Raw genomic sequence first — 24,220 nt, forward strand, 5'->3', positions numbered from 1 at the left:
AAGACGAAAGGTTGAGTAACATCACGGTGATAACATACAACATCAGACGTGCCACACGCACCAACATTTCGTGTCGTAGACAAATAAACCGTGAGCAGTGCCAGCCATGTGGCTTTATGGCCAGCAAAGGTTAACGTGTTTTTCCACAAACTCGGTGCAGGCCAAAATCCATGAGGATTTATGTTGTCCCACAACATGTTGTACAAACATTCAAAACCCTCAGAAAATAGTTCACATATTAGTCTGAAATAGCTCCGTGTGGCACTAGAGGAACAGACTTGAAATTTCTCTCCAACTTTAGTTGTCTAGAAAAAAAAAAGAGTCATCATCATCATCAGGTTCATTTTTTTAAATTGTGGCTCACAGGTCAGAAGCTCACATAAAGTATTTACTCTTGTAAAGATGTATCGTATATATATATACATTCATATAAACAGTAGGCCCCACTTTTTTCTTTTGCAGGTTTTCTTTAAATACTTGTAGACGGAGGATCTTTCTCAACAACAACCTGAGCTGTTTTGGTTAATTTTATCAATACATTAAATAGTTTATATTCAAATGTTGCTAAATAGTTCCAGCCACTGAGCTAGGCTACAGAGAGAGAGAGAGAGAGAGAGAGAAAATCGGAACCTTCTGCAGTCTAACGTTGTTGAGAATCAACTTCTGGTTTTCTACATTTGCTTTAAATACTTGAAAAAGACAAAGGCTGCAAAAAGTTTAACGGAGTCTGCTGCTTTGACCAAAACATGTTCAGAGTAAGTCATGCATTAATTCTGTGCAGGCAGCCCTGATTGGCCTGCGCTCCTCTGAGGTTGACTTCAGACAATGACAACGTGTTCTGAGGTTAAATGAGTCCATGTTTCTTTTCTTTTTTATAAAATTTATCAGATTAAAAAAAAACACATTTACCAAGCTGTTATCACTAAAACGTGCAAATCCCTAGATCTGTGATGGTATGTTGTTGCATCAGTATCTGTGGCGTGTGGGGGATGTGTGTATATTTAAAGTCACATTGAAGACATTTTGCTGCAGATTTCAATGGTCTCTAATTAGCTGATTTTCAATAATAGAATTGGCTGTGTTTCATCTGAAGGAAATATGAAAGTGCTTGATTTTTGTCCGATAAATAAAATGTCACGAGTAAATAAATACAGATTTGCACTAACAACCTGCAGATTTGAGTTTTCAATGCATTTTAGATTGTTTCTGAAAACCTGGCTGGTGTTTATACTGTGAAACTGTAAAACGCAGCTAATGAAGTCCTCTGTTTTGCTGTGTTTATGCCATGCTTCCCTATTTAGCCGCACTCGTGACCTTTGTTAAAAATGTTTGAGCTCTTTCTAAATTGACTCTGAAAGGATCGAGTGAGCAAAAGCCAAGTAGAAACATCTCAGATCAGATTTGAAGCAGGACTCCGTAGTCACACAACGTGCATCTTGGCCAACAAAGTTTCCTGTTTTCACTCAGAGGCAGGCTCTTTCGTTTCAGCCACAGATGGTTTCGTCTTTAACGTTAAATGTATAGGACTGTGGGGGGATTTATTGGCAGAAATGGAATATAACATTCATAATTTTGTTTTCATTAGTACAGAAAGAGCCCTTCATAAGAATGGGTTCACGGAGTCTACCTGATTGGTCGAAGCGGACGAAAGACGGAGACGAAAAATCAACTTCTGCAATCTATGTAAATACAGTTGTAATATCCAAGTGTAATGAGCGCTGCTGTCGAACTATTTGATTATGAATCAAAGTAGCATCGGTTTACGACACAGGTGTTTGTCATAATAATTGAACTTTAGTTTGACTTTAAGATAAGATTCATCCTTGGGTTGTTTTTTTTTTTTACAGCAACATACTTGGTCTGTTTTCTACGGATGATATTTATCTCCCAAAAACCCTTAGGATAATGATAACAACTTCATCATATGGCATGGATAGAAAGGATAAAATGACCCAGGACACAGTATCCACATGCCTTCACCGGAGTCATTTTTTTAACTTGGGTTGTTGACAGACAAACTAAAACTGAAAAAGATTTAATCGACAAACACAGTTTGGGTGAAGATGAAGGAAGGATGGTGTATTTTTGATAAATCATGTGAATGTCGTTTCCTATCAGATGACAGTGAACATTGTCCTCCTTTAAACCCAAGCAAAGAGCTCGGAGAGCCACAACAAATAACGGTAGACAAAGAAGTCTCCATTGTCACCTGCACACCACTTCCACCCTGGCAGCTATGAACTGAAGCCCCGACTGAATTTCATGAAACCACACCCAACTGGGACACACACACACACACACAGAAAGAGGAGATCAATATTACACAACTGCAGATCAAATGGCCCCTCCATGTTGATACTTTTAGGCCATTTTCCTGCATTTAATCACTTTTTTTTAACTCCACCCCCACTTTCCTCCGCTTTCTTCAGACATTTTATTTATTTTAATGACTCCCCCTCTTAACTCCTAACTGTTCTTCATCTGCAGTTGGTTTTAATTTGCTTACGTAACGCCGGAACAACTTCACTTCAAATTTCTTGGTGCTTTACATCTGTTTGTAGCAGGACAAACAAAATCATATGGAACTTATTCGTTGTCATCTCGGTTCAGTGTTGTGGCCTCTCTTAAACAAAAGCTTAACCGGAGGAGGAAATCGGAAAGGACACTGACGTTTTGGAGTTGCCAAGAAAACAACCAGATTTATTTAAAAAAAAAAAAAACAAAAAAAAACAAACCACACTCATAATGAGGAATAATGAGGAAAAAAAAGAATGACTGGAAATAAAAAAAAGGGAAACAATTGCACTCATGAGTCAGTGCAATTATTGGTCCCTTATGAATGAAACCACAAAACTATAAATGGAAAAATAATTATACCATTAATCACTGACCAAATAAAGAACATTTTAAGACACAAGGACCAGAAGAGGACCTCAGAGAGGAGAGAGAAAATACAAAAAAACCCACAAAAACAGCCTCGACTTTAACAAGTTTGAGGACATTTCCACTGCTTTGTCCCTCATTGTATTATCAGCACTTGTCAGAGGAAGATTCCCCCTCGCCGTGACCACCAACATTTGAACTGTAGCCATCTGGCAGACGCTACACAGCTGCCTGAAAACACAAACCACCAGAGTCGGAGACAGTTTCTGCCCCGAAGCCGTTAGAGCCGTAAATAAACAAAATATTAAGTTGTGTTTTACCACTGCCATCCTACCATCAACTAAGCACTTTAAATATTTCTATTTCTTTATTCATTATTTATGGAACTCCACTATAGGTGGTTATCTTCTGCTTTTGCTCATCTGTTTGTTAATGTGGGAATTCATCACGTCGTAGAACAGAGGAGAAACTACAGTACATAAGGCTCCTCATTTTAAATTCCTGGTTAGTTTTAGAACATTTTAAGCCAATTTGTTGAACTAAGACGTGAACAAATGCAGTGGATTACAACAGATTTAACTGTGTGAAGATTCTCACTTGGACCTAACCTTGAACCCGACTCCCACTGGACAAGCAACAGGGATTTTTTTCTTTTCTACAGGGGACCAAAAAGTACAAAAGAAGAATAAAAACAATCTTTTGACAGAATGTTTCTACATTAACAGATTCACTTTTCAAACAAAGTACTGTTTCACTTGACTTTGTCTTGTCAACGGCAGAATCCAGCAGCATAGATTTTACTTCCTTGGATAAAACATGTACTAATTCATATAGAGTTCCACTAGAGAAAAGCTGAAACTGGTACATTACACCAGAGGAACCCGAACCAGGCTGTAAATCATTTGGTACTGTAGGTCGTAGGTCACAGAGGAAACCAAATTACATTTTTTCTTCCTAAATAGTGACCCCTCTGGACACAGGTCAAAATACATCTCTTAGAGCTTCTTTAAAAGATGAAAACTGTGACGCCACAGTGTGATGGAAGTATAAAAATGTTGTGATAATATAATAAGATAATATAATAATGTGGTTAGTTTTACGTTTATATTTAATTTAACATTGGTTGCGTGAGCAACTTGATGACGACTCCATAAGATCAATGTTTTACATAAAATTCTCTTGTTGTACAGAAAACGTTGGGGACCTTTCCCATGGAGTTACATCAATTCTGAGTAATTACTTCCTCCATGTTCTATATATGGTCAATGGTTTGATCAGACACAGGAAGTGCTGATGTCATCGAAGGTCACCTGTGTCATTGCATGTTTGGTTGAATAGGCGCATGGATATTATTGCCCTGAACTGATGCCGTCTACAGTACAGATAAACTGGAAAACACAATCTGATGAAAACAAAATATATTTATTTTAGTTTTCATGGTTTTAGATAGTGTCTCAGATAGTCCCCTAAGTGCTGGTTTAAGAGCTGATTCACGTGTTCAGAGATCAGCAGAGGAATTAGTCACAAGTAAAATATACACACACACAGATATAGTTCCTGCCCACGGCTGAGACCACAGCCAGATATAACGGAGTTCAAGTGCATTTGTAATTAATGAAGTACCTTCATGGCATCCAAGACACCATAAACTGCAGCAGGACGACTTGTCCAGGTTCATGACTCACGTGGATGGCACGCTGGAGTTTCCAACCTCTGTTTTTAAAAGGCTGCCAGCTCATGTTTGTGTGCAACAGGAATGGGCAGAGTGGTTTACCTTTGGCCGAGGTGTCGTCTTTTGTCTTCCACGGTCGACCAGCTGCGGAGACACTTCTCTGCTGCTGCTCACTGTAAACATCAGTCACACAGTAATGAATGTGTAATGGCTGCAGAGACGAGCGCGGCTGAGTGCAGTGACGTACCCTGTGTTCCCGCTGTCCATCCGTCCTCTCCTGTTCCCCGCCACCACCACCTTTTACAGTCATCTCTGTTTGGGAGAACACTGTGTGTTACAGTGGGGGAAATACCAGCAGCAACAACAAGGCCATACATTCATGTGTTCCATTGAATATTCACATCTTTGTTTAGTTTAAACCCTTTCACACATGCTGCAAACATCTTTGTCTGCTTTCCCCACTGCCCGAGGAAGGATAAAAAAGTCGTGTACTTCAAAAAAATCTGAAGCTAGAGCATCGAGAATGGAATTTAAGAATAGAAAGTAGAGGCAGAAGAAAATAATGAAGAGAGGGGTGGATCGGTGCGGTGTTTTTGATTTTGTGTTTCGATGTAGTTTATTAGTCACAGTCATCAGTGGTGGTTTTATTACAGTACGTTGGAGTTGTTCCAACATTCTTGGCACATGTGATGAGAACCCCCACAGACACTGGACTGAATTAAGACACACATGTAACACAGTATGAGCGGCACTGGTTCTCTGACTGTTCTCCGGAACATCATACTGTACAAAGGGCTAAATGACTTCAGGAGCCACAAACGTGTGCTCAGAGGATCTAGGTCAAACTCTTCAGTCTCTGCATAAATCTGCTGACCATTACAGTACAGTAGGAATGACTAACACGCTGTGTGTCTCAGCACAACAAAAAGTTTATTTGGTGAATATGACCAAATCAGCTGCCCATCACAGGACCACAGATACAGCAGACACAAATCTCTTTTCACACGTATACATTCACAATTTACATAAATGTGTTTTTGGACTATGACATAAACTGGAGGACCAGGACAAATCTAAAAGATTATTATTTTTATTTCTGTCTTTGGCGATTCAGTGTCTAACATGGCCTGTGTATCAGTCATTTGTAATAACCTTAAAAAATAAAGATATACAATAGCTTATAACACGAAATTCCTAACTGAAAAATCAACGCTAAATGTCCCAAAAGTACAAATTAAATTAATGTAAGCTGCCATTAAACATACACGGTGTTGAATTTAGCGCCATCTGATGGTAGCATAACATGGCAGTATCCATAAACTCACCCTTCCTGCCCAGGCTGGAAAGAGAACTAATGATGGCCTTCAGTAATGATCTAAACACACAGTTATCCAGTTCACTGATGTGCATAATGTCATGAGAGAGAAAAACACAAGGGTCCAACAAGGACACACTGTGGATAAGAGACAAGAACCTGATGTGAATTAAAACCCTTTTTTAGTCTAGTTTTGACTGGAGACTTTTCAAAGGTTTATATTCCATTCCTACAAATATAGTTTATCATGAAACATTTGTACAGTATCTCACTCCATGACATGGGGTTAATGCCTGTCTGCAGTCACACATGACTCATGTCAGGACTCCCCTCTCCTCTGGGTCTCTGCTGTCGTCTGGAGTCACCGGTCACTGGTCAGAAACGTTACACAAAGCTGCGGTGACGCCACTATTGGCTGTCTGGCATAAGAGACATGAAGCGGAAATTGTAAGAAAAAAAAAACTCGTCTCCCTTTATCTTCAGCGTTCTCTCCATCCTGTCAGCCAGCGGGGTGGTTCAGTATTTGTAGAGACATCCCACATCTCTGTGCGCACTGTGGCTCATTACTGGAAAACAAATGGGATGAGACTTCCACAGAAGACCTCCACGGTGGTTTATGAGGAGTTGCACGGGATGAAAGACGAAATGCTCTCCAAGATCCACGGCGGAGCAGAGGAGATGTCGGTGACGGCCGCCAGCCTGTTGGTGACCGCCGTGGCCATGGAGAGTCCAAACTTTACGCACGGATCCGTCTCTGTTAACGAAACCACTGCGCAGCATTCGGAAGCGGCTGCTTTACAGACCGCGATCTGTTTGCCCGTATTCATGTTTGCAGGAGGTGCCATCGGTAATTTAATTGCAATAATCGTTCTTTCGGTGTCGAGACAAGAGAGAAAATCGTCTGCCTTCTACACCCTGGTGTGCGGTCTGGCAGTCACGGACCTTCTGGGCACCTGTCTGGCCAGCCCACTCACCATCGCCAACTATCTGGACATGCACGTGTTGAAGGACGAGCACGTCTGCGAGTTCCACACTTTTCTGCTGCTGTTTTTCGGTTTAACCGGGATCAGTATCATTTTCGCCATGGCAGCAGAGCGGTACCTGGCCATCTGCTGTCCGTACACCTACCAGCGCTGGGGAGTGGACCGGCGCTTTGCTCAAAAGTTTCTGTTCTTCATTTACATGAGTCACATCTTCTTCTGCTGCCTGCCCATGATGGGCATGGCGAGGAGCGAGCTGCAGTCCTCCACCACCTGGTGTTTCATCGACTGGAGGACCCAGGACCCGGTGTCGGTCACCTACTCCATCCTGTACGGTGCCGTCAGCCTGCTGCTCATCCTCGGCACCATCGCCCTGAACCTGGGCGTGTGCGCGTCGCTGCTGCTGATGAGGCAGAGGACGGTGCAGAGGCCTGTGACCAGAGTCAGTGTCCGGGATAGGTGGAGGGCTCTGTCGTCGGCGGCAGAGACGCAGATGATCACGGTGCTGGTGTTGACCTCCGCCGTGGTTCTGGCCTGTTCAGCCCCGTTAGTGGTGAGTGGATGAACCGCCGGCACCATGTGCTGTTTCTACTTTAAAGTGAACCATCAATAACATTTTATATTATTTTAGGAAGAATTCAACAATTTACTCATTCATTAAGACCTTGTGTATGAGCCGTTAAAATAAAAACGTACATTTTAACTTTTAAAATGCTTTTTTAAAAAATATACTTAAAATAATTTGACCCTAAATTAAGAAAAAACTGTTACATTTCTCAAGGAAAATTTAAATCGGTATCACAGTATTTCATTTACTACATTTTATAATATGTTGACTTGGCTACAGCAGGTTAGAATTTTGGGTTGGTGTTTATAAACATACAGATTATTGTCCCCCCTCTCTCCTGCAGAGGGTGCTAAGAACACTCGTTGATTGCCCTGGTTTATTTTATTTTTTTTAGTACGCCTGTACACCATTATTGTTTTACATAAATCTAATTCAGTAAAAGGCCAAACCTTTTTTCACAAGATTGGGTTACACGTTTAGCCTTTAGGGTTAGTGGTTGGTGCACGTTTTCTTTGTTTGTTCCTAGGTTATCTTCAGGTTCTCAGTTTCCTCCCACAGCCCCAAATCATGCAGGATTAGTTTAATTGTTCAGTTCAAAATGACCCTAGGTAAGAGAGAGTGTGTGTGTGTGTGTTGAGTGTTGTGTGTCTCTGTGTGTGGCCCAGTAATGGACTGGGAAACTGTCCAAGGGTGTGCACCGCTCTCATTCGATAATTACTGGAATCGACTCCATATTAAATTATCTTAACAGGTTACGTATATGAAGACTTTTTTATATAACATTTTAACGTTATCCAATTGAATGTATTAATGTTTTCATAATAATCTGTTTCTACTGATGTACCTTTTCATGACCTACAGTCATGGTCACTATAATGCAGTGTTCTTAAACCAGGACAGTACTCAAGTATTCGTATAGTACCACATATTGTAGTAATTTTATTTTTGCTATATTTTGACATCCTTTCACATTTGTTGTGGAATAAAAATTGGGATCTTGGCTATTGTTTAGTGATTGATTTTTAGAGGTAAATATGTCTTATGTAAGATCTTACATAATCTTTTTTACCACACTTTTTTGGTAATCATTTCTTAAATCTAAGTCGTGTCAAGTACAGTATGTAATATCTAAAGTGATTTAGTTATACTATAAAATGTACAACCCCGCTGTTAGCTATTGTATAGTAACATTTTGTATTTGTCTCTACAACATTAGAGTGGCTCAGAACCACTAAACTATATTAACAGTTTTCTCTCTTTCAGGTTCGTGTGTTTGCCAACAGCTTCAAGCTAAAAAATGACCCTAAAGCTGACCTGGCAGCTATCAGGATAGCCTCCGTGAACCCCATCCTCGACCCCTGGATCTACATTCTCCTGAGGAGGTCACTGTTTCGGCGGTTACTCAATATGTCCAGACGAGGCAGCCAAAATCCCAGTAGTGTTCAGTCTTCTCCACAGAGGAATATGTTCTATCCTGACATCATGAGGGACAGTCATGTGATCACGCAGCTCATGTGCAGCGCAAACATCATCACTCAGATTCCTACTACTGTCAAACTGGATTCATGTCACACAGAGTGTCTCCAGCAGACTTCACACACAGCGGACTGAGGACATGTTTTACACTAATGAGTTTTGGCTGCAAATGCAGTGACACGGACTCACAGCTGTGTGTCACCAGTGAAGAGGTGAAATCACGTTGAGGACACAGCGGGTCCTCGCAGATGCTGCAGGATACTGAGAAACTGAGGCTGATACAGGAGTGATGAGAAAACGGTCTACTGTCCGGAAAAGTCCGGATAATTTCTTGGAAGTTTTACCGTCTTTTGTCATTTGTTCTGACCTGAAACATACCTCGGTGATAAACAGCTCTATTCAAGGAGACTTTGGAGGATTTGTGTCAATGATATATTCAGTATTAAAACTTGCGTTGTGGTCATGTTAACCAGATATTGTACCCCAGATAAAACTACAAGGACAATGATTTAAGCTGCACAAAGAACTGACTCAAAGTTGCAGCCGATCTGGGTTTCAGTGGAGTTGTCTTGTTTACAGAAGGACTGAGACTGGTTATGTCGAAAGTCTTCCAATAAATGTGCAACTTAATAAACAACTCGGAGTAAATGAATGAATTAAAATCCTAGAACTCATGGAAGTCCAGTATAGTCAAACCATACAACATTCAGATCACCTATTACACAGAAACACAGCAGTGTGATTTACTTAGACAATGTTTTAGTTGTTAACTGTTCTCTGCCTATGAAGTGACCTCAGCTGAGGATAAACGCAGAGGAACTCTACAGAAGACGCGTTCCTGTATTTTACATTTTAGCCACTAGGAGGCAGATGGCACCTTAAAGAAGCTGCCAGCAAGTGCCCTATACTGTGTTGACTACTGGACATTCACATTATTTACATTTTAATTATATATAGTATTTGCATGTACAGTATACATAAATACATAAATACCCTCAGTAACCCGCAGGAGGCTCCATGACCGCTTGGAAAAAGTCATGTGCTGGCACTACATTACTGTTCCATATAAATTTGATCTGTTTTAAAGCATTTTAAGAGTTTTCCACAAATTACACTCATAGATATAGGTTTACAGAATCGAGCCGTTTTTAGTTAAGCTAAGGCTAACGCAATAACAGCCTGTCATGACTATAAAATGGCTGACCTGGTGAATATGACTGCTTTGTACACATCACATACTTGTTTGTTTTACCTAATTATAATTATATACCACACGAAAAAAGGTTTAAAGAAAGATTGTCTTACTTACAGTTGTCAAGCTCCACCAACGCTTAGCTAAGGTAAGCTAAGCTGCTACAACCAAGTTGACTGCCCAAGTTGCTTCTTCTTCTTTGGACTTCCTTCAAATGTCACTACTTTAATTAGTGCCACCTGTTGGGTTGATTTTTCTGAACCCCCCTTTCATTCATTCTGGTTCAACCAAAGTAGTTTTCCAGAGTAATTTCAACATTGTTCCTTTCTAATGTTGCATTTTGTTGTACTGATTCATTTATTTTGTCCAGTCGTTAAGTTTGGTGAAATCTCTGAAAGTTTTTTTATGTTTAATATGCCACAAAATCAACTTTACAAAAGTCGGTATTCCAATATGCATTTATTACCCTCCCTCCCTTAACATTTAAAAATAGCATTTACTAAAACATAAGCAAACAAGACTGCGCTGAGCTGCACGTCTGTACATTCCATACTTCAACACCATAAATTAAAAAAAAAAATCTATAAATGTTGATGAAATCAAAACTCATTGAAGCCTCCAGTTCAGATTAGACACAGAAAAATAACATTTTTGTACAAGTTTTACATAATATTGTACTCCTCTTCCTGCCCTGTGGACATTTACATTTAGCTCCACTATACAGCAGGTCAGACACAGGAACAAGAAAAGGACATTTAGAAATCACAACACGTCATAGGTGTTGAAATTTATAAATTTGACATCTCGTCGACCTCTAAAGGTCTTTACCTTTTTTTTTAATGCATCAGCATCAAAATTGTTGCACTTCAGCAAGTTTCTAGACGCAGGAGAAAAAAAGAGGAAACATAACAGAGATATAAGAGACTCTAAGCTGCAGTGACAACAGGCTCAAGGTTTCAGTTGACTTATCCATTTCTCTTCACGTACCACAGATACACTCAATTGGTTGAGTATTTTTTTGTACCTCCAACAGTCTAGACTTTGACATTTTTAGAATACTAGTGTAAACTCTGAGGTGCAGCTAACAGTGGAGTATGACATTCCTGCATCAGGAAATTAAAGTTTCAGTTTGACTGTAGAGTTTACTGCCCTATGAACCTTGTCACTGACTTTATAGCTGGAGAGCCTAGTTGACTATTTGCTGAGTTGATCCACAGCTGTTCATAATCTCAGCCTTGTTGTAATATGTCACAAAACACCTGATTTAAAAGATGTATCTACAGTTACAGTAAAACCTGCGTTGCACCATCCTCATTACTGGCCAGGTCCAATGCCTCAAGGTAGTCATTCATCACATCGACAAAACTCACAAATCAGACGTATCACCCTTTGGCTGAAATATGATTATCGACTGACTTCTCTTCCTTTCAGAAAGATCAAAGTTTTTGTAGTGTTTTTATTTTCAAAAACCCCTTTGAACCATTTTTGTATTTTTTTTTCATTAATGCATAAAACTCTCACCCAGAAAACCTCGGCTGCACTAATCTCAGATCATTGTGAAGATTAGACCAAGTCTAAACAACGTGACAGTTATAAAAAAACAAAAACAAAAGGTAAACAAACTCACCCAAAATATGTGATGCAAAAACTTATTCAGAAACAGAAGTGACAAAAATCAATGTTATGAATATCACTGACAGAAAAATATATATATATATAAATGAAAATGAATCTTATTATTGCTGCAGTTATTTCAGTCCATTAACAGATAACAAAGACAACCATGCAACAATGAAAACAAGCCACAGACATTTCCTTAAAATAGAGGATCATGTCAAACAAGTGATAACCAAAAAAATACCAACCACTTAATGACAAACAAAACAAAACCCAATCTCTGAGAACATGCATGTTACATTTTAAAGTTTTCTCCAATCACTGTGAAATTGAAATAATAAAAAAAAGTGAAACAACAAGACAGTCAAGTCACTTAACAAATATTGGGACCTAAAATATTTATATTTAGTTTCCTGATGTGATGACGCTGACTCTGACTCTGTAAAACAAAAATGTGTCACAGCTGCTTTGGTTCAGGCTGAAGAGTCAACCGACTAAAGACAAAGACATCTGATGAAGCTTCACAAAAAATAAATATGACATAATAATATTTTAAACAAATCTATGCATTAAAACGTTTTCTTTTTCCACTTCAGAACAGTGGGGGGCATTTAACCAAGTAAGATGACAGATTCTCTGAGTCCCTGTTACATGAAGAGAAAAACTTGATGTTTTATTGACAATACCAAGAATGTTTCCTTTAACGAATGTAGAAAAATGAGCAGTGTGTGTGTGTGTTTTGTCATTCTTTTCAGAAAGGCACATTTTCCAACAATGTCAGTGAACTGCTGATTTACAGAGTTTACTGTGATTCCTTTAAAACACTTCCCTCTCTAGCATTTTACGTCACCTTGTGAAGCCCTTGTAGATTTTCTGCTTCATCCCTGGTGTGATAAACAAACTTGGAAACAATCTGGTATGAGTTTATCAGATTTTAATCACAAAGAACATATTACAAAAAAAGTCGGAGAATCAGTAGAAACCATTCTCTGAGCAGAACACTGACAACTGGCTCTGCAAACAGCAGAGTCTGATCTATTATTTACTATCAGGTTTATCCAAACAAGTGATCTTTAGAATTTGCCCGGTGACTGCTGGGTACAATCACTCAATTCCTAAATTTGAATTGTGTCATCCTTTAAAAAAAGTATGTGAAGAGTTAACCCAGAGATCTGGCCGCATGTGAACAACTTCATCAACCCCCAAGAAAGTCAACACTGGCTGCCACATGGTCACTTTTCTTTAGTCTGTAAAACCCACCAGCTCACCAAATCTTAAACTTTTACCACCATAGAGCCTCATTTATACACTGACACTGTGTGTGTCTTGCCAGACTGACATAATAATTGGACTACAGCAAGCTGTCAGTGATGTCATCAATGTAAGATGTTAACTGTAACTTACTGGAAATTTGAAATGCTCTGTTGCCCATGTTTTCTCTAAATACAGTAAGAACTGGCAAAATTAACGTCATGGCTTTGATGGACTGACCTGAAACTAAACCTTAGTAAAACTGTCTGATGTTTAAAATGTTAAGTTCTGACAGACGGACATGACGTAAGACTGTATTTGACTACAGGGTGGGTGAAATCCATGATGGCAAACACCTCCAGGATGCGTTTAGTGCCACGTGTTAATTTACCTTTGTGTCATTAACATACTGTGTTACTCACAGTATGTTAATACAGAATCTGAACAGTGCCTTTCTTCCTCCACAGGTGCAGAGAAATGCCTCATGAACAGAACAGTACCAACGCAGACCTTTGTTTTGGTTCTTGTTCACAGTAAAAACTGTAACAACAGCAGTCGTCACGAACAAACAAAAGACTGAAGTGAAACAGTGACATGTACATTACTCATTATTCATCCTCATTTAAGGTGCCTGATAAAACCAGCGATAACTCTTTTCCATACAGTTGGTTCCAAAGTAATGATTAGACGATGGTACAATTCCAGAGCGATGATTAAACAGGGGCGAGGGTAGTGGGATGGTTACGTCACCAGCCCGTCATAAATCAATTCTTCTTATCAGAACAAACAGCACTTGCCTCGAGTCTTAAGTGTGAAGCTGGGCGGAGGAAAACGGACGGCTACACACAGTAATGTCCATGAGCAGAACCCTCCACTACACCACGTACTGGTGGTTGCTGTTGACATTTGACGTGTAGGCCTGTCGGCTGTACTGAAAGTGATCGGTAAGGATGTTGTTCCAGCTGTGTGGTTGCTGCTGCTGCTGCTGATGGTGATGATGATGATGATGATGATCGTGGTGGCCGTGGGAAAAAGGCACTGAGCCGTTAGCCTGGATCTTCTCCAGAGTCGGGTTGTCAAAGGACTGCATGTCCTGCTTGGAGCTCGGCAGCAGCTTCTTCTGCTTGTTTGCATCGTATTTGGCCTGTTAGCAGAAAAGTGGAACAGAACAAACAAATGGAGCTGAAGCAACATTTTTCATCACATCATCATGAAGGCTGAATTCAAACACTAAAAAACAAACAACCATCGTATTAATTGCAGTAATCAGACCACTGGTCATAAGTATCTATGCATCTCAGTACTAAACTTTTGGTTCATGGCGTTCTTGAAGCACAGTGATGCGACTCACCTTGTTGTACAGGAAAACACCGACTATGGCCGTCATCATACCCATGACGTTGGTGAGGGTGACAGGGTTGCGCAGCATCAGCAGGGAGATGCTGATGACCATGATCCTCTTGGTGGCGTTGGCAACAGCATAGCTGAGTGGACTGACGAGGTTGAGAACACTGAAGGCGATAACGTTCTGAGCAAAGTTGCAGAAACCACTGATGAGCAGCAGGACCAAGGTTCCCATCCAACCAGAGACTTCTGACTGTAGGGAAGACGTACGGCTATTAGTTAAGTTAATCCATTATTTGTGAGTTAATCATTTAAACCATCTCAGCAGATTGTTGGTTCTGCTGCTTTTTTCTGTCAAAATGAATAAGAAGACACTGTGATCTATGTTCGGCACAAAACTTTTAAATTATTTTTTTTGGGGCATTGAAAAAGGCATGAGTTGATAAACTGTGAACATTAACAGGTAGTTTAACTTTTTTTACCAACATGATCAGCTGACACACACATGTAGTTTCAAACTCACCAGGTCTCCATTCACAAGAAACACAGAGAGATCCACAAGAATCCAGGTAGGCAGCATGAAGATGACGGCATTAAAGCCCAGCATGTTGAGGAGCCTCAGATGATGAACGTGTGTGTCACGCAACACCTTAGTAATAAAGATAAAAAAACCATCTGTTAGAAGGCGGTGAAACAAATAAACCTGTCATAAGACACACCTACTGTAGGACAAGAAAGGTTAAGGTCAAACTAAAACACCTTCAATGTCTATTGGTCCCCAGAAATGAGGACACAAAGAGGACAAGACACAACCTATGCACCATGAAATTCTATTTTATCCATATTTAATGAAAACACTACAACCGGGAGCTGTTGACTGATATCATGATGTAGACCCTCAGCTCTGTCAGAGACTAGATGGCAGAGACCATGGAGATGTTTTACCTTCTTGGAGAAGATGTTCTGCAGAGAGAAGCAGAGCGTAGCTGCCAGGGCGCTGATTAATCCCAAGACGTCAAAGGACAGTTCAGTCACTGTGGCCAACAGCACTCCGCCTATGATGGGGATGAGTGATATGTACACCTGCAGTATGGACAGGACAGAGACACAGGACAGAATCAGTCAGAGCAGAAGATATTGTGATTATTGAGGGTGGGTTTGGTCTTTGACCAGCAGACAGACTTTTATAAATTAATAATCGATAATAATTGATCATTACTGACTTTAGAGTTGAAGGATGAGAGAATATAGTCGAGCTAGTCACACTAGACATGTACAGAAAAGGTTTCAGACCATGTCACCCAGAACTATGGAGTCTATTCTGACCAAAGTCTACTTTTCAGACTTATTTGAAGATGAAGCAGATAAAACACAACAGATGATCTTGCACTTCTAATGCTGTAAGATTTGCAAAAACTGAGAAAAACACAAAAGGCCAGACAGGAGGAAATGACAAATTATTAAATAAACAAAAGAAAAATAATTATATAATAAGAATAAAAGATAATTACCTGAAACTTAATAGAAAATAAGAATTCCATCTACATTTGCATTCACTATAATTTGACTCCTTTTGTGCAAGTATTTTTTAGGTGGCCCCTGCTCCTGAGGTAAGGCGGTTTAACCCTCATTTCTTGGATCAAGTTTAACAGGTTGACATTTAGCCAAATTGCAAAACGGTAGGTCTTTGTCCCTGAAGCTGCTCCACAACATTCAGCTAATATGTGTCGGTATTATTTGCCCTTGCTGGTACTTCGCTGGGGGGATACTTTACTGTGTGTAATTCAAGTTGGGTTTTTCTCAGTGTAATACAATATTTTTTAAAACTGTAGCTTTACTCACTAAAAAAAAAATCAGCACTGCCCTGTCTGTGAACCTGGCTTGTCTTAACACAGAACTGTTGACTGCAGAGTAAACATGACAAGCACATGTTAGATTGGACAAAGTCTTCTGTCGTCACTTCCACAGTCCGGCTCTTTGACTGAGGTAATTCAGTTTCCTATGTCCTGTACAACATGGGAAAATGTAGAACAAAACCCCTAATCTCATACACCACTACCAAATATATACAAGGACCCTTCACTGTAACAGTGTTAAGACTGGTATTGTTATGTCCTCTCACGACTGACATGTCTCAACCTACAGCTGCACGCGTAGATGGAAACTTTACAGGACAGAAGACAAATTTAGCATAACGTCGTTCATGTTTTTCAGGCCGATCAAGTTTGTGAGCAAGAAAGATAAAAATAGAATCTACTGAAGAAAATGAACTTGTTTTGTTCCTAAGTATTAGGGCGTTCATGACGGTGAAAATCTGTGAAGTAAGTCTGTCAATTAAATCTTGTCAATTCAGTAGTTGAGGCAAGCTTAGGTCTTCTGCACGACATTGACAGGCAGAAGATCATCTCATAAATCAAATAAATATTGAAAATCGCCACAAGCACACAAGTCAGTTGTTACATTCGAATCAATTATATGAGAGAAGAGCACGGACATTTACCAAGATGAAGGAGCAGGTGATTCATTGTTTATGAAAGGAAACCTAGATTACCCCAGCTGACCTCCAACCTTTGGCTAAATACCGTTCAACATCGGGGACAAAACCCCTGCAGATGTCTGTAACACGAGCTGCAGTACAGACGCTCTCACATGCCACATCATCACAGCCGAGTCTCCTAAACTTGGGAAACAATCAGCTTTAGGAAGCGCCTGGTGCAGTGTTTTCTCTGTGGAACCTACTCACCTTTGTGGTTTGCTTTTCTCTCATGATAATTCTTGATAACAGCACAACCCATATAGGCATTGTGGCTTTGACTGTGAAAGAAAGTGAAACAAAACAGAGTGTCAGTTTTCTTGTTTTGGGTTACAAAACGCTCTTATGTATAAATGACATCCCGGCTTCTGTCTTTTTTTTAAAAAAAACCCTCTGTTATCCACAACAGGTTTGCTGAAACATTTTTGTTTACCATGTTATGCGATATTACAGCTTGTTTTCTCTTCTATGCCTGACAATGGCTTTGTTTACAAGTACATAAAAAAGAAGAATAAAGGCCTTATCAAGAGGCTTTAACAGAACCAGACCACACAAATATAAATATAATACAAGTATTCAGAAAGACTTTTCAGAAGAGTATCGTCTTCATGTTATATCAGGCAGGAGTCTGTGTAAACAGGAATTTTGATAATCAGGAAGACACGCCTCAGCCGGGAGTGATGTGATGTGTCAAGATGTTAATCATTCTGATGGGAAAACTTAATTCTAATGAAAATAAACTTTAAGTAAGTAAAACATCGGGACTGCTGTATTTGGATGATTAATTGATGAATATGGCTCTTGGGCAATTTGTCAAAAAAATTAAGATAGGGTACTCTAACTTAAGTGTATTGAAGGCGACCACAGTACAACACTGTTTCTTCGCCTTTCTATATTGATGAGACAACATTAGATTTTCATTAGCATAAATAAACTGCATGTTCAGTGTTTTTGATTGTGTATACTGTAACCAAATTATTTATAATTTGGTTACAGTATACACATATTCAAAAAGTCATTGTATAAAGCATTAAAAAAATTGAAACACCAATCTGATCCTAGTATTTTCAAATCATTAAATGAAAATGAATGTGACGACAGTAAGAAAAAGGAGGAGTTGCATTTTAATTGTAAGATCAGTAGTTACTGTGACTTTGGAAATGGGACCTGCCTATGAACAAGAACCATTAGACCAAAACAGAGTCAAGTCCTAGGATTTTTTTTTGCAGGAGTTACTATTTAAACAGAGTGTATCTTGTAACAGCTGCAAGCAACATGGAAAACACGCATCTAGTTTGGCGTTGCATATATTGTCTTTCAGTGGAATGTAGACAAGACAACATTTCACATTTGTTAGGAGGAACCCAGTCCACTTGTGTTTGGTCTTAAATGAAAGCCTATAAGGTTGTGGGAAGTAGGCCTGAAATGTTATATATACTATTATTAGAAAGAGAACAATGCACAACAATGTCTAAGGTTACCTGTTCATCACATTTGGTTTAGAATTAAAATATGACACACAGAGAATGGACTAATTAACATAGTTTCACACCCATTTTTGGGTCAGAAAAAGGATCTGGAGTTGAATGTGATTTGATACAATTTAAATTCATAACATGACTCTACACAAAAATTTATAGTACCATTGTTTTAATGTTTAACCCCCCCCCCCCCCCCCCCCCCCCCCCCCCCCCCCCCCCCCCCCCCCCCCCCCCCCCCCCCCCCCACAAAAATGTATAGTCCCATTGTTTTAATTTTTAACCCCCCCCCGCCCCCCCCCCCCTAAATCCCCATAAGTTTAAGCTTCATCATTGGGATCATTGGGAAGACATGAGACATAACAGTAATGGTGTTAGTGTCCATCTGTGAAGAGGGACATTAAGACCCAGTAGGTAGAAGTAATGCAACGTAAACAATGCAGGACTGCTGTAAATACCCAAAGAAAAGGAACAGAAATAAGCTCAGCTTTAGATAAAAATGCATTTGCAGAATGAAAACTGTTTTGTCACTGTGCACATAGCTTGTTGTAAGTAATAAATCTCTAAACATTTTTTATCTGTATCCCACGACGAATTAAGGACATTTTTGTGGTGAGAATGCACACTAAGTGCCAAGTTTACAAATGTGTGATGTTTCAAAACAGTGTTTTATGGCTTTAAAACACACAGTAGTGCATGCGTGTAAAGATATGTTTAATATTGTGACTATTTTTAGTGAATATAAGGTGCGAACATTACAGAGCACATTCAGTTAAATGGATCCTCCCACCAGTGTCACGTCAGCCTTAATTAACTTGGCTAACAAGCGAGCTAACAAACGGTGGCCCGGCAAATTCACCTAATATACACTTTTAACCGGCTATTATCCACGTAAAGAGGGACTATCTATTAAAAAGTCTTCCTATTCACGGCCCCAACAAAACCAGTGGTCCTGGGCCTAGCACCGACAGTACGACTGTAGTACTGCGCTGTCCGCAGCTAGCCATGAAGCTAACGTCAGCTGACGTCAGACACATCAGCGAGTTAAGCGGTAGACACACACCGGCTGGCCTCACTGTAGCGCTGTAAAGGAAATGAACACAACCAGATGTACTCACTTGTATGTGCGTAAGACACCGGCACCTTCCATATGCTGAAATGAGCCGACACTGATGCGAAGTATTTCCCGAAAGCCAGGGGCAGAATGTACCAGCGGTAGTACCTGTTCGGCACTTCTGTTTTGGGGACTCCCCATGCCCGCAAGAGCGGCGGTAGGAAGACGACGATGGAGAAAATGTGAAACAAGGAGACGGTGACTGGGTACGGAAACCCGTTCAGGATGATTTTGTTTACGATGTTTCCCCCAGAGCTGACTGTGTACCAGCACACACAGAGAGAAACTATCCGGATCCCTTCCCTAACCGGGGTCCGTTCCACCGCAGCCATCTTCCAGAGTGACGAAGGGAGGTGTGACTGCTTGTGCAATGGGGAAGGAGGGAGGACCAGCTCCGCTCATTGTACAGTCTAATTGGACAACATACACATATGGGATTGTTTCCGTCTAGTGCCTTCAAACTGAATGTAATAAAAGAATATAATATAAATGTCGACTTTTCTTTCTTTATTGTTATGCGTGTGCACCGCTACCATCCCTCACTCAATCTTCCTCTTCTTAATCCACTTACCCGCCTGCCCTCTAAGAGGCGCCAAAGAGCGAATAAAATTCTAAGACGAGAGAAGTATCAACATTTAAAACTCATCTTTTAGGAAATTATCAACATCATAAAGCATTTACTATACAAAGGATTGCAATTTTTTTTCATCATGTACATTTGTCAAATTTTTAATATTACAGGTATAGTGCTTCAAAATAGTACAAGCTGATGTGTATTGTGTAAATTGTAAGTTATTTTTAAATTTTAGTACATTAGAAAGCCCTTATATCATTTTTTTTCATCATGTACATTTGTCAATTTGTAAATTCTAAGTTATTTTTAAATTTTAGTATTGAACATTAGAAAGCCCTTATATTAAATGATAAGTCTTCTTTTAATCATAGTTAAACATCATTAGTCACTCTAAAGAGGAAGCAAGTAAGAACTACAAGATCAGTATTAAAAGGCTCTGTGACAATTTATGAAATGACAATTAGCTACATGTAAAGTGTAATGCAAGGCTCTGTGACAATTTATGAAATGACTACATGTAAAGTGTAATGACATCAGTATTTGTTTTGTCACCTTCAGTCATGGAAGACCAGTTCTACATTTAACAATATAATGTTTTCCCCTCTGTTAAACAAATTATGGAATTAGCATATATGGTGTAACCTCTATCAAAGAAACAAGGTTCAAACAATGAAATACCACACACAGTAGTTACAAACCCATAAAAAACAACCCCCCACTTATTATCTTGCTCAAGTTTTTTTACTGAAAACTGTAAAATATCAACAATCATCCACAATGCAGCACCCATGCACACTCAAATGTTACAGAAAGATAATTCACATCAAGTCCAGACAGACATATGGTAGTATCTTTAACTTCTTCCCATCTCCATTTGGGTCCAAGGAGACACACTGTGTCCAGTCATACCAGACACCCTTTGTGTCATAACAGCCATTGACACCGGGCCAGTGTTGTGTGTTTAATCTGCTCAGGTCGTCTTTAGTGACCTCTCGGGTTATCCCTGGTAAATCCTCGACTGGGACTTGAGTTGCCAACGCGTGTTTTGTTTTGGTGTCTTGACTCTGTTGTACTCCTTTCTTAAAGAAGTCTGTCATGAAAACATACTCACCGTGAGTGCGGACACATGATGATGTCTGCACACTGCTCTGCCGACTTAGATAGGACTGTATGATTTCGCTTCTTGACAACCTTTTCCGGTCAGTCAACTGGAAGGGACATGAAGGATTTGGCCGAGTTTGTTCCGACCCCTGAGGTTGATTGTCCAGTTTGACCTCTTTGTCAGGTGAGCATTCCAGTTGGGAGAAGAGTGTCTTCCTCCCTGTTTCAGGTTCAAGTTTTATTCTCTTGTCTGTTAACTGCAGGGGTTTTGTGCTACGTTGTAGAGCTAGTGTATCTGCACATGCATCATTTCCTTTAGGCCTGTATTTCTGTCCTTCTCTTTTCCCTGTACTGTCACTATCTTGTCTATGGTCACGGTTCACACTGGTAGACAAGGTGGTGCACTTTTGAGAACCCGAATCCGCAGACCATGAACGCCTAAAATTCTTAACACAGTACCCTGAAGGTTGAGCAGAAGGTTCTAAGTTGCCTTCAGACCCAGGTCTCATTTTTGTATTAGAAACACTCTGCTCCTGTGCTGGTGCAACCTGCTTGACAAGGGCTTCCTGCGTCAGAGTTTGAGACGTTTGCAAGGAACCTCTGACTCGGCAGTGCCCCCTAGAGGCAACTTGTTCCTGACTGGCTTGGTGCTGCAGAACTGGTACTTTATGCAGAGCAGATGTGCTGAGTGACCTGCTGTATCTTCGGCCTATTGGTTGAGGTTGAATAGAATTGATTAAGATTTTATGAAGCCTTTTATTGGTGAAAGATTCAGAAATACCCCTGTCTGAATGTTGACATTTCTTTGAATTAGTGGAGGATGAAATTTCAATACTGTTGTTTAAATGTCTTTCTAGATTATTTGGCATCTGCATTTTGTCATTTAGATTCATTTTGCATTTCTTGACTAGAAACTGTCCTTCCTTCTGGTCAACCTTGATTTTATGGTTTTCTGGTCTGTCTTGATTTGGGGGTAAAAAGTGGTTGAATTCATTGTTGTTCCGCAAATCTGGTTTAGATGATGTAGCCAGCAGGGGCACGCACGGACTACCTTCACCACTCAAAGACCGTGAGGTACCTGTGTTTCTTTTTAACAACATTTCATCACTGTCTGCTTCAATTAGTTTCTGCCAGGTTCGTAGAATCTTCTTAGCCCGGCGAGCCAGGTCCTCATTTTTTGTTTTTTTGCGCAAATCATTGATGAGCTTTCCGAGGCGGGTTTCCTTAAATAAAAAAGAAGGCATGACTTAATTCCTCATACGTATACAACTTCATTTATTTTATTTGATTGTATTAAATGTAGACATGGATGAAACCTACCTCAAGTGCTCGTTTGGTGATGGGATAGTTCTCTAAAAGAGAAATAACTTCCAAAACAACAATCATGTTGCGTATCTGCTGAAAAACATGTTTCATATCAGAATCTGGATAATTATAATAATATTAAAAAAGTATCTAAGTACAGCTACTTGAAGGTAAATATTTCAAAGTGTGACTTAGCATTTTTGAGGTGACATCTGAAGTAAGAAGACAAGGGCTTTGAAAATGTCCGGCTTATTTGAATGTACTTTCAGTCATGCACCTGGTTCCTATGATTCAAATGACTCAAACTGAATCTCATGCTCTGATTATCTGGTACTGTATTTAAATTTAAATAGTAAACCACATGCAAACAGTTTCAGATCAAAAAGCGAGAGAGAGAGAGAGAGAGAGAGAAACCCACTGAGCCTCTGTCTTCATTTGAATCTTTTGGTTATTGTTCTATTATTGTGACTTTGATGGGACATTGTGTGCGGTTTGGTAAATCAAGACTGGATTATGAAGTTTATGCCTTGAACAAACCACCAAGATTTTATTACAATATGTTGATTCTCAACATAATGTTTTTATTTACACCGGTCAGCCGCAAATACAGATGTTTTATAATTAATTTTAACATGGAAAACATGGTAACCAATATACATAAGAATGTTCATAAGAATTGTTCTCAAGCGTTGAGAAAGAACAGAAAAAATGCATCAACAATTCTTTTGGAAACACACAGAAACCCTGTAAGGCTCTGTCATGGTTTGAGGTTGAATTTTAACTGAAGGTTTTGGAAACATGGTGAAACTCAGGGTGGGCACAAGGGGGTAGCTGCCACTAGTAAAAAAAATCGTAGCACTTATTGGTAGGCTATTTAAAATATGTAATCAAGTCATACTGTATACTACTGCCACGTCTTCGCTCCTAATTGCAGATCTTACTCAATGATTCCTGGCCCCTTTCGGCAGCACAAACTGTACCTAAATATAATCCGTGCTGTCTTTATCTAAATGGTTCGTGTTCCAGTAAACTGCGTTGAACACATTACTTACTACCGGCGTTCCATCAATTTATCGACCAATTTATTTAGTAGACAAATATTTAAAACAAAATAAAACAAAAAAACAAAAAACAAAAAAACAATCACTATCTGCATGGTGTTTGCTTCTCTTCTAACTAATTTATTAACTGACGCGCATACTCACATTGCACTGGCCGTCCATAGACTGCAGCAGTCGGTCTCTCAGCACCTGAGGAGTCGCTTCTATTGGAGCAGGAGCCGCTGACATCTTCTGGCGGTGTCCCGAGTCACTAAAGACGGACTGAGAACAGACCGATGCGGCGGTATACGATTTGCCGACGTTAACTAGTTCTCAGAATCATTGTTGACAGTGGGCATCACCTTATAAACACGAATGTGTTCCCATAAATCGGCGTCTACAGCGTTGCGCTTAAGTGGCCAGTTGAAGCTACGTCACTGTCGCCGCCAAATTAGATTGGACCAATCGTAAACAAGAACGGCGTGTCAAAAAAGTTAAGCAAATTTCAAGAAAATAATTTTAAATAATGCAAAACATCCGTCTGTTCATTTTTTTTTTTTTTACATATATTCTTCTCCTTTCTGAGTCTGACCTTATATAAATTTAGGAGGTTTTGCTTTTGTGTTTTTCCAAGTAACCGTATGTTGTTGTTCCCGTATGCAAAGTTAAATTATTATTATAATTGATTAAATAAATTAAATGAATACATAAATTAATTAATTAAAGATGAAATGTTGAGAAATGTGGTGTTAAAATTCAAGGAAAGCCATTACAAGT

General features: G+C 39.7%; 4 protein-coding genes across 17 annotated transcripts in view; 2 read left to right on the forward strand and 2 right to left on the reverse strand.

The window, feature by feature from the left end:
• dock7 (dedicator of cytokinesis 7) overlaps positions 1-24,220 on the forward strand; it is a 428,740-nt gene that overhangs the window by 193,370 nt on the left and 211,150 nt on the right. The gene's annotated exons all lie outside the window — the stretch shown is intronic.
• LOC103396001 (prostaglandin E2 receptor EP4 subtype-like) lies at positions 4,894-10,179 on the forward strand. Its single transcript, XM_008333911.3, has 2 exons — positions 4,894-7,403; positions 8,682-10,179. Exons 1-2 carry the CDS (start codon positions 6,180-6,182, stop codon positions 9,027-9,029), a joined length of 1,572 nt encoding a protein of 523 aa, XP_008332133.2. The 5' UTR covers positions 4,894-6,179; the 3' UTR covers positions 9,030-10,179.
• Positions 10,529-19,972, reverse strand: slc35e1 (solute carrier family 35 member E1). Its single transcript, XM_008333618.3, has 6 exons — positions 19,428-19,972; positions 17,042-17,112; positions 15,244-15,381; positions 14,822-14,947; positions 14,306-14,551; positions 10,529-14,098 (listed from the first exon to the last, which is right to left on the reverse strand). The coding sequence occupies exons 1-6, from the start codon at positions 19,753-19,755 to the stop codon at positions 13,829-13,831; spliced, it is 1,179 nt and encodes a 392-aa protein (XP_008331840.1). The 5' UTR covers positions 19,756-19,972; the 3' UTR covers positions 10,529-13,828.
• On the reverse strand, positions 20,723-24,031 carry LOC112486760 (mediator of RNA polymerase II transcription subunit 26). Of its 2 annotated transcripts, none has more exons than XM_025054127.1 (3): positions 23,609-24,031; positions 22,419-22,496; positions 20,723-22,321 (listed from the first exon to the last, which is right to left on the reverse strand). In XM_025054127.1, exons 1-3 carry the CDS (start codon positions 23,690-23,692, stop codon positions 20,816-20,818), a joined length of 1,668 nt encoding a protein of 555 aa, XP_024909895.1. In that variant the 5' UTR covers positions 23,693-24,031; the 3' UTR covers positions 20,723-20,815. The 2 variants fall into 2 exon arrangements, with proteins under 2 accessions (XP_024909895.1, XP_024909896.1); XM_025054128.1 differs by having other exon boundaries at positions 22,419-22,493; positions 23,609-24,030.

The sequence above is a fragment of the Cynoglossus semilaevis genome, chromosome 2 (genome assembly GCF_000523025.1).
Source record: "Cynoglossus semilaevis isolate Cse_v1.0 chromosome 2, Cse_v1.0, whole genome shotgun sequence".
Classification (NCBI taxonomy): Eukaryota; Metazoa; Chordata; class Actinopteri; order Pleuronectiformes; family Cynoglossidae; genus Cynoglossus; species Cynoglossus semilaevis.

Excerpts from the sequence above, each read along its gene's own strand:
- slc35e1 (XM_008333618.3), bottom strand. The coding sequence starts at position 19,755 with ATGGCTGCGGTGGAACGGACCCCGGTTAGGGAAGGGATCCGGATAGTT. Across the intron at positions 14,948-15,243 it reads AGAACATCTTCTCCAAGAAG|GTGTTGCGTGACACACACGT; the intron begins GTAAAACATCTC and ends TTTATTACTAAG. Across the intron at positions 14,552-14,821 it reads TTCTTGTGAATGGAGACCTG|TCAGAAGTCTCTGGTTGGAT; the intron begins GTGAGTTTGAAA and ends TCTTCCCTACAG.
- LOC112486760 (XM_025054127.1), bottom strand. The coding sequence starts at position 23,692 with ATGTCAGCGGCTCCTGCTCCAATAGAAGCGACTCCTCAGGTGCTGAGA. Across the intron at positions 22,497-23,608 it reads CTATGGACGGCCAGTGCAAT|CAGATACGCAACATGATTGT; the intron begins GTGAGTATGCGC and ends CATGTTTTTCAG. Across the intron at positions 22,322-22,418 it reads TCACCAAACGAGCACTTGAG|GAAACCCGCCTCGGAAAGCT; the intron begins GTAGGTTTCATC and ends TTTTTATTTAAG.
- LOC103396001 (XM_008333911.3), top strand. The coding sequence starts at position 6,180 with ATGACTCATGTCAGGACTCCCCTCTCCTCTGGGTCTCTGCTGTCGTCT. Across the intron at positions 7,404-8,681 it reads CCTGTTCAGCCCCGTTAGTG|GTTCGTGTGTTTGCCAACAG; the intron begins GTGAGTGGATGA and ends TCTCTCTTTCAG.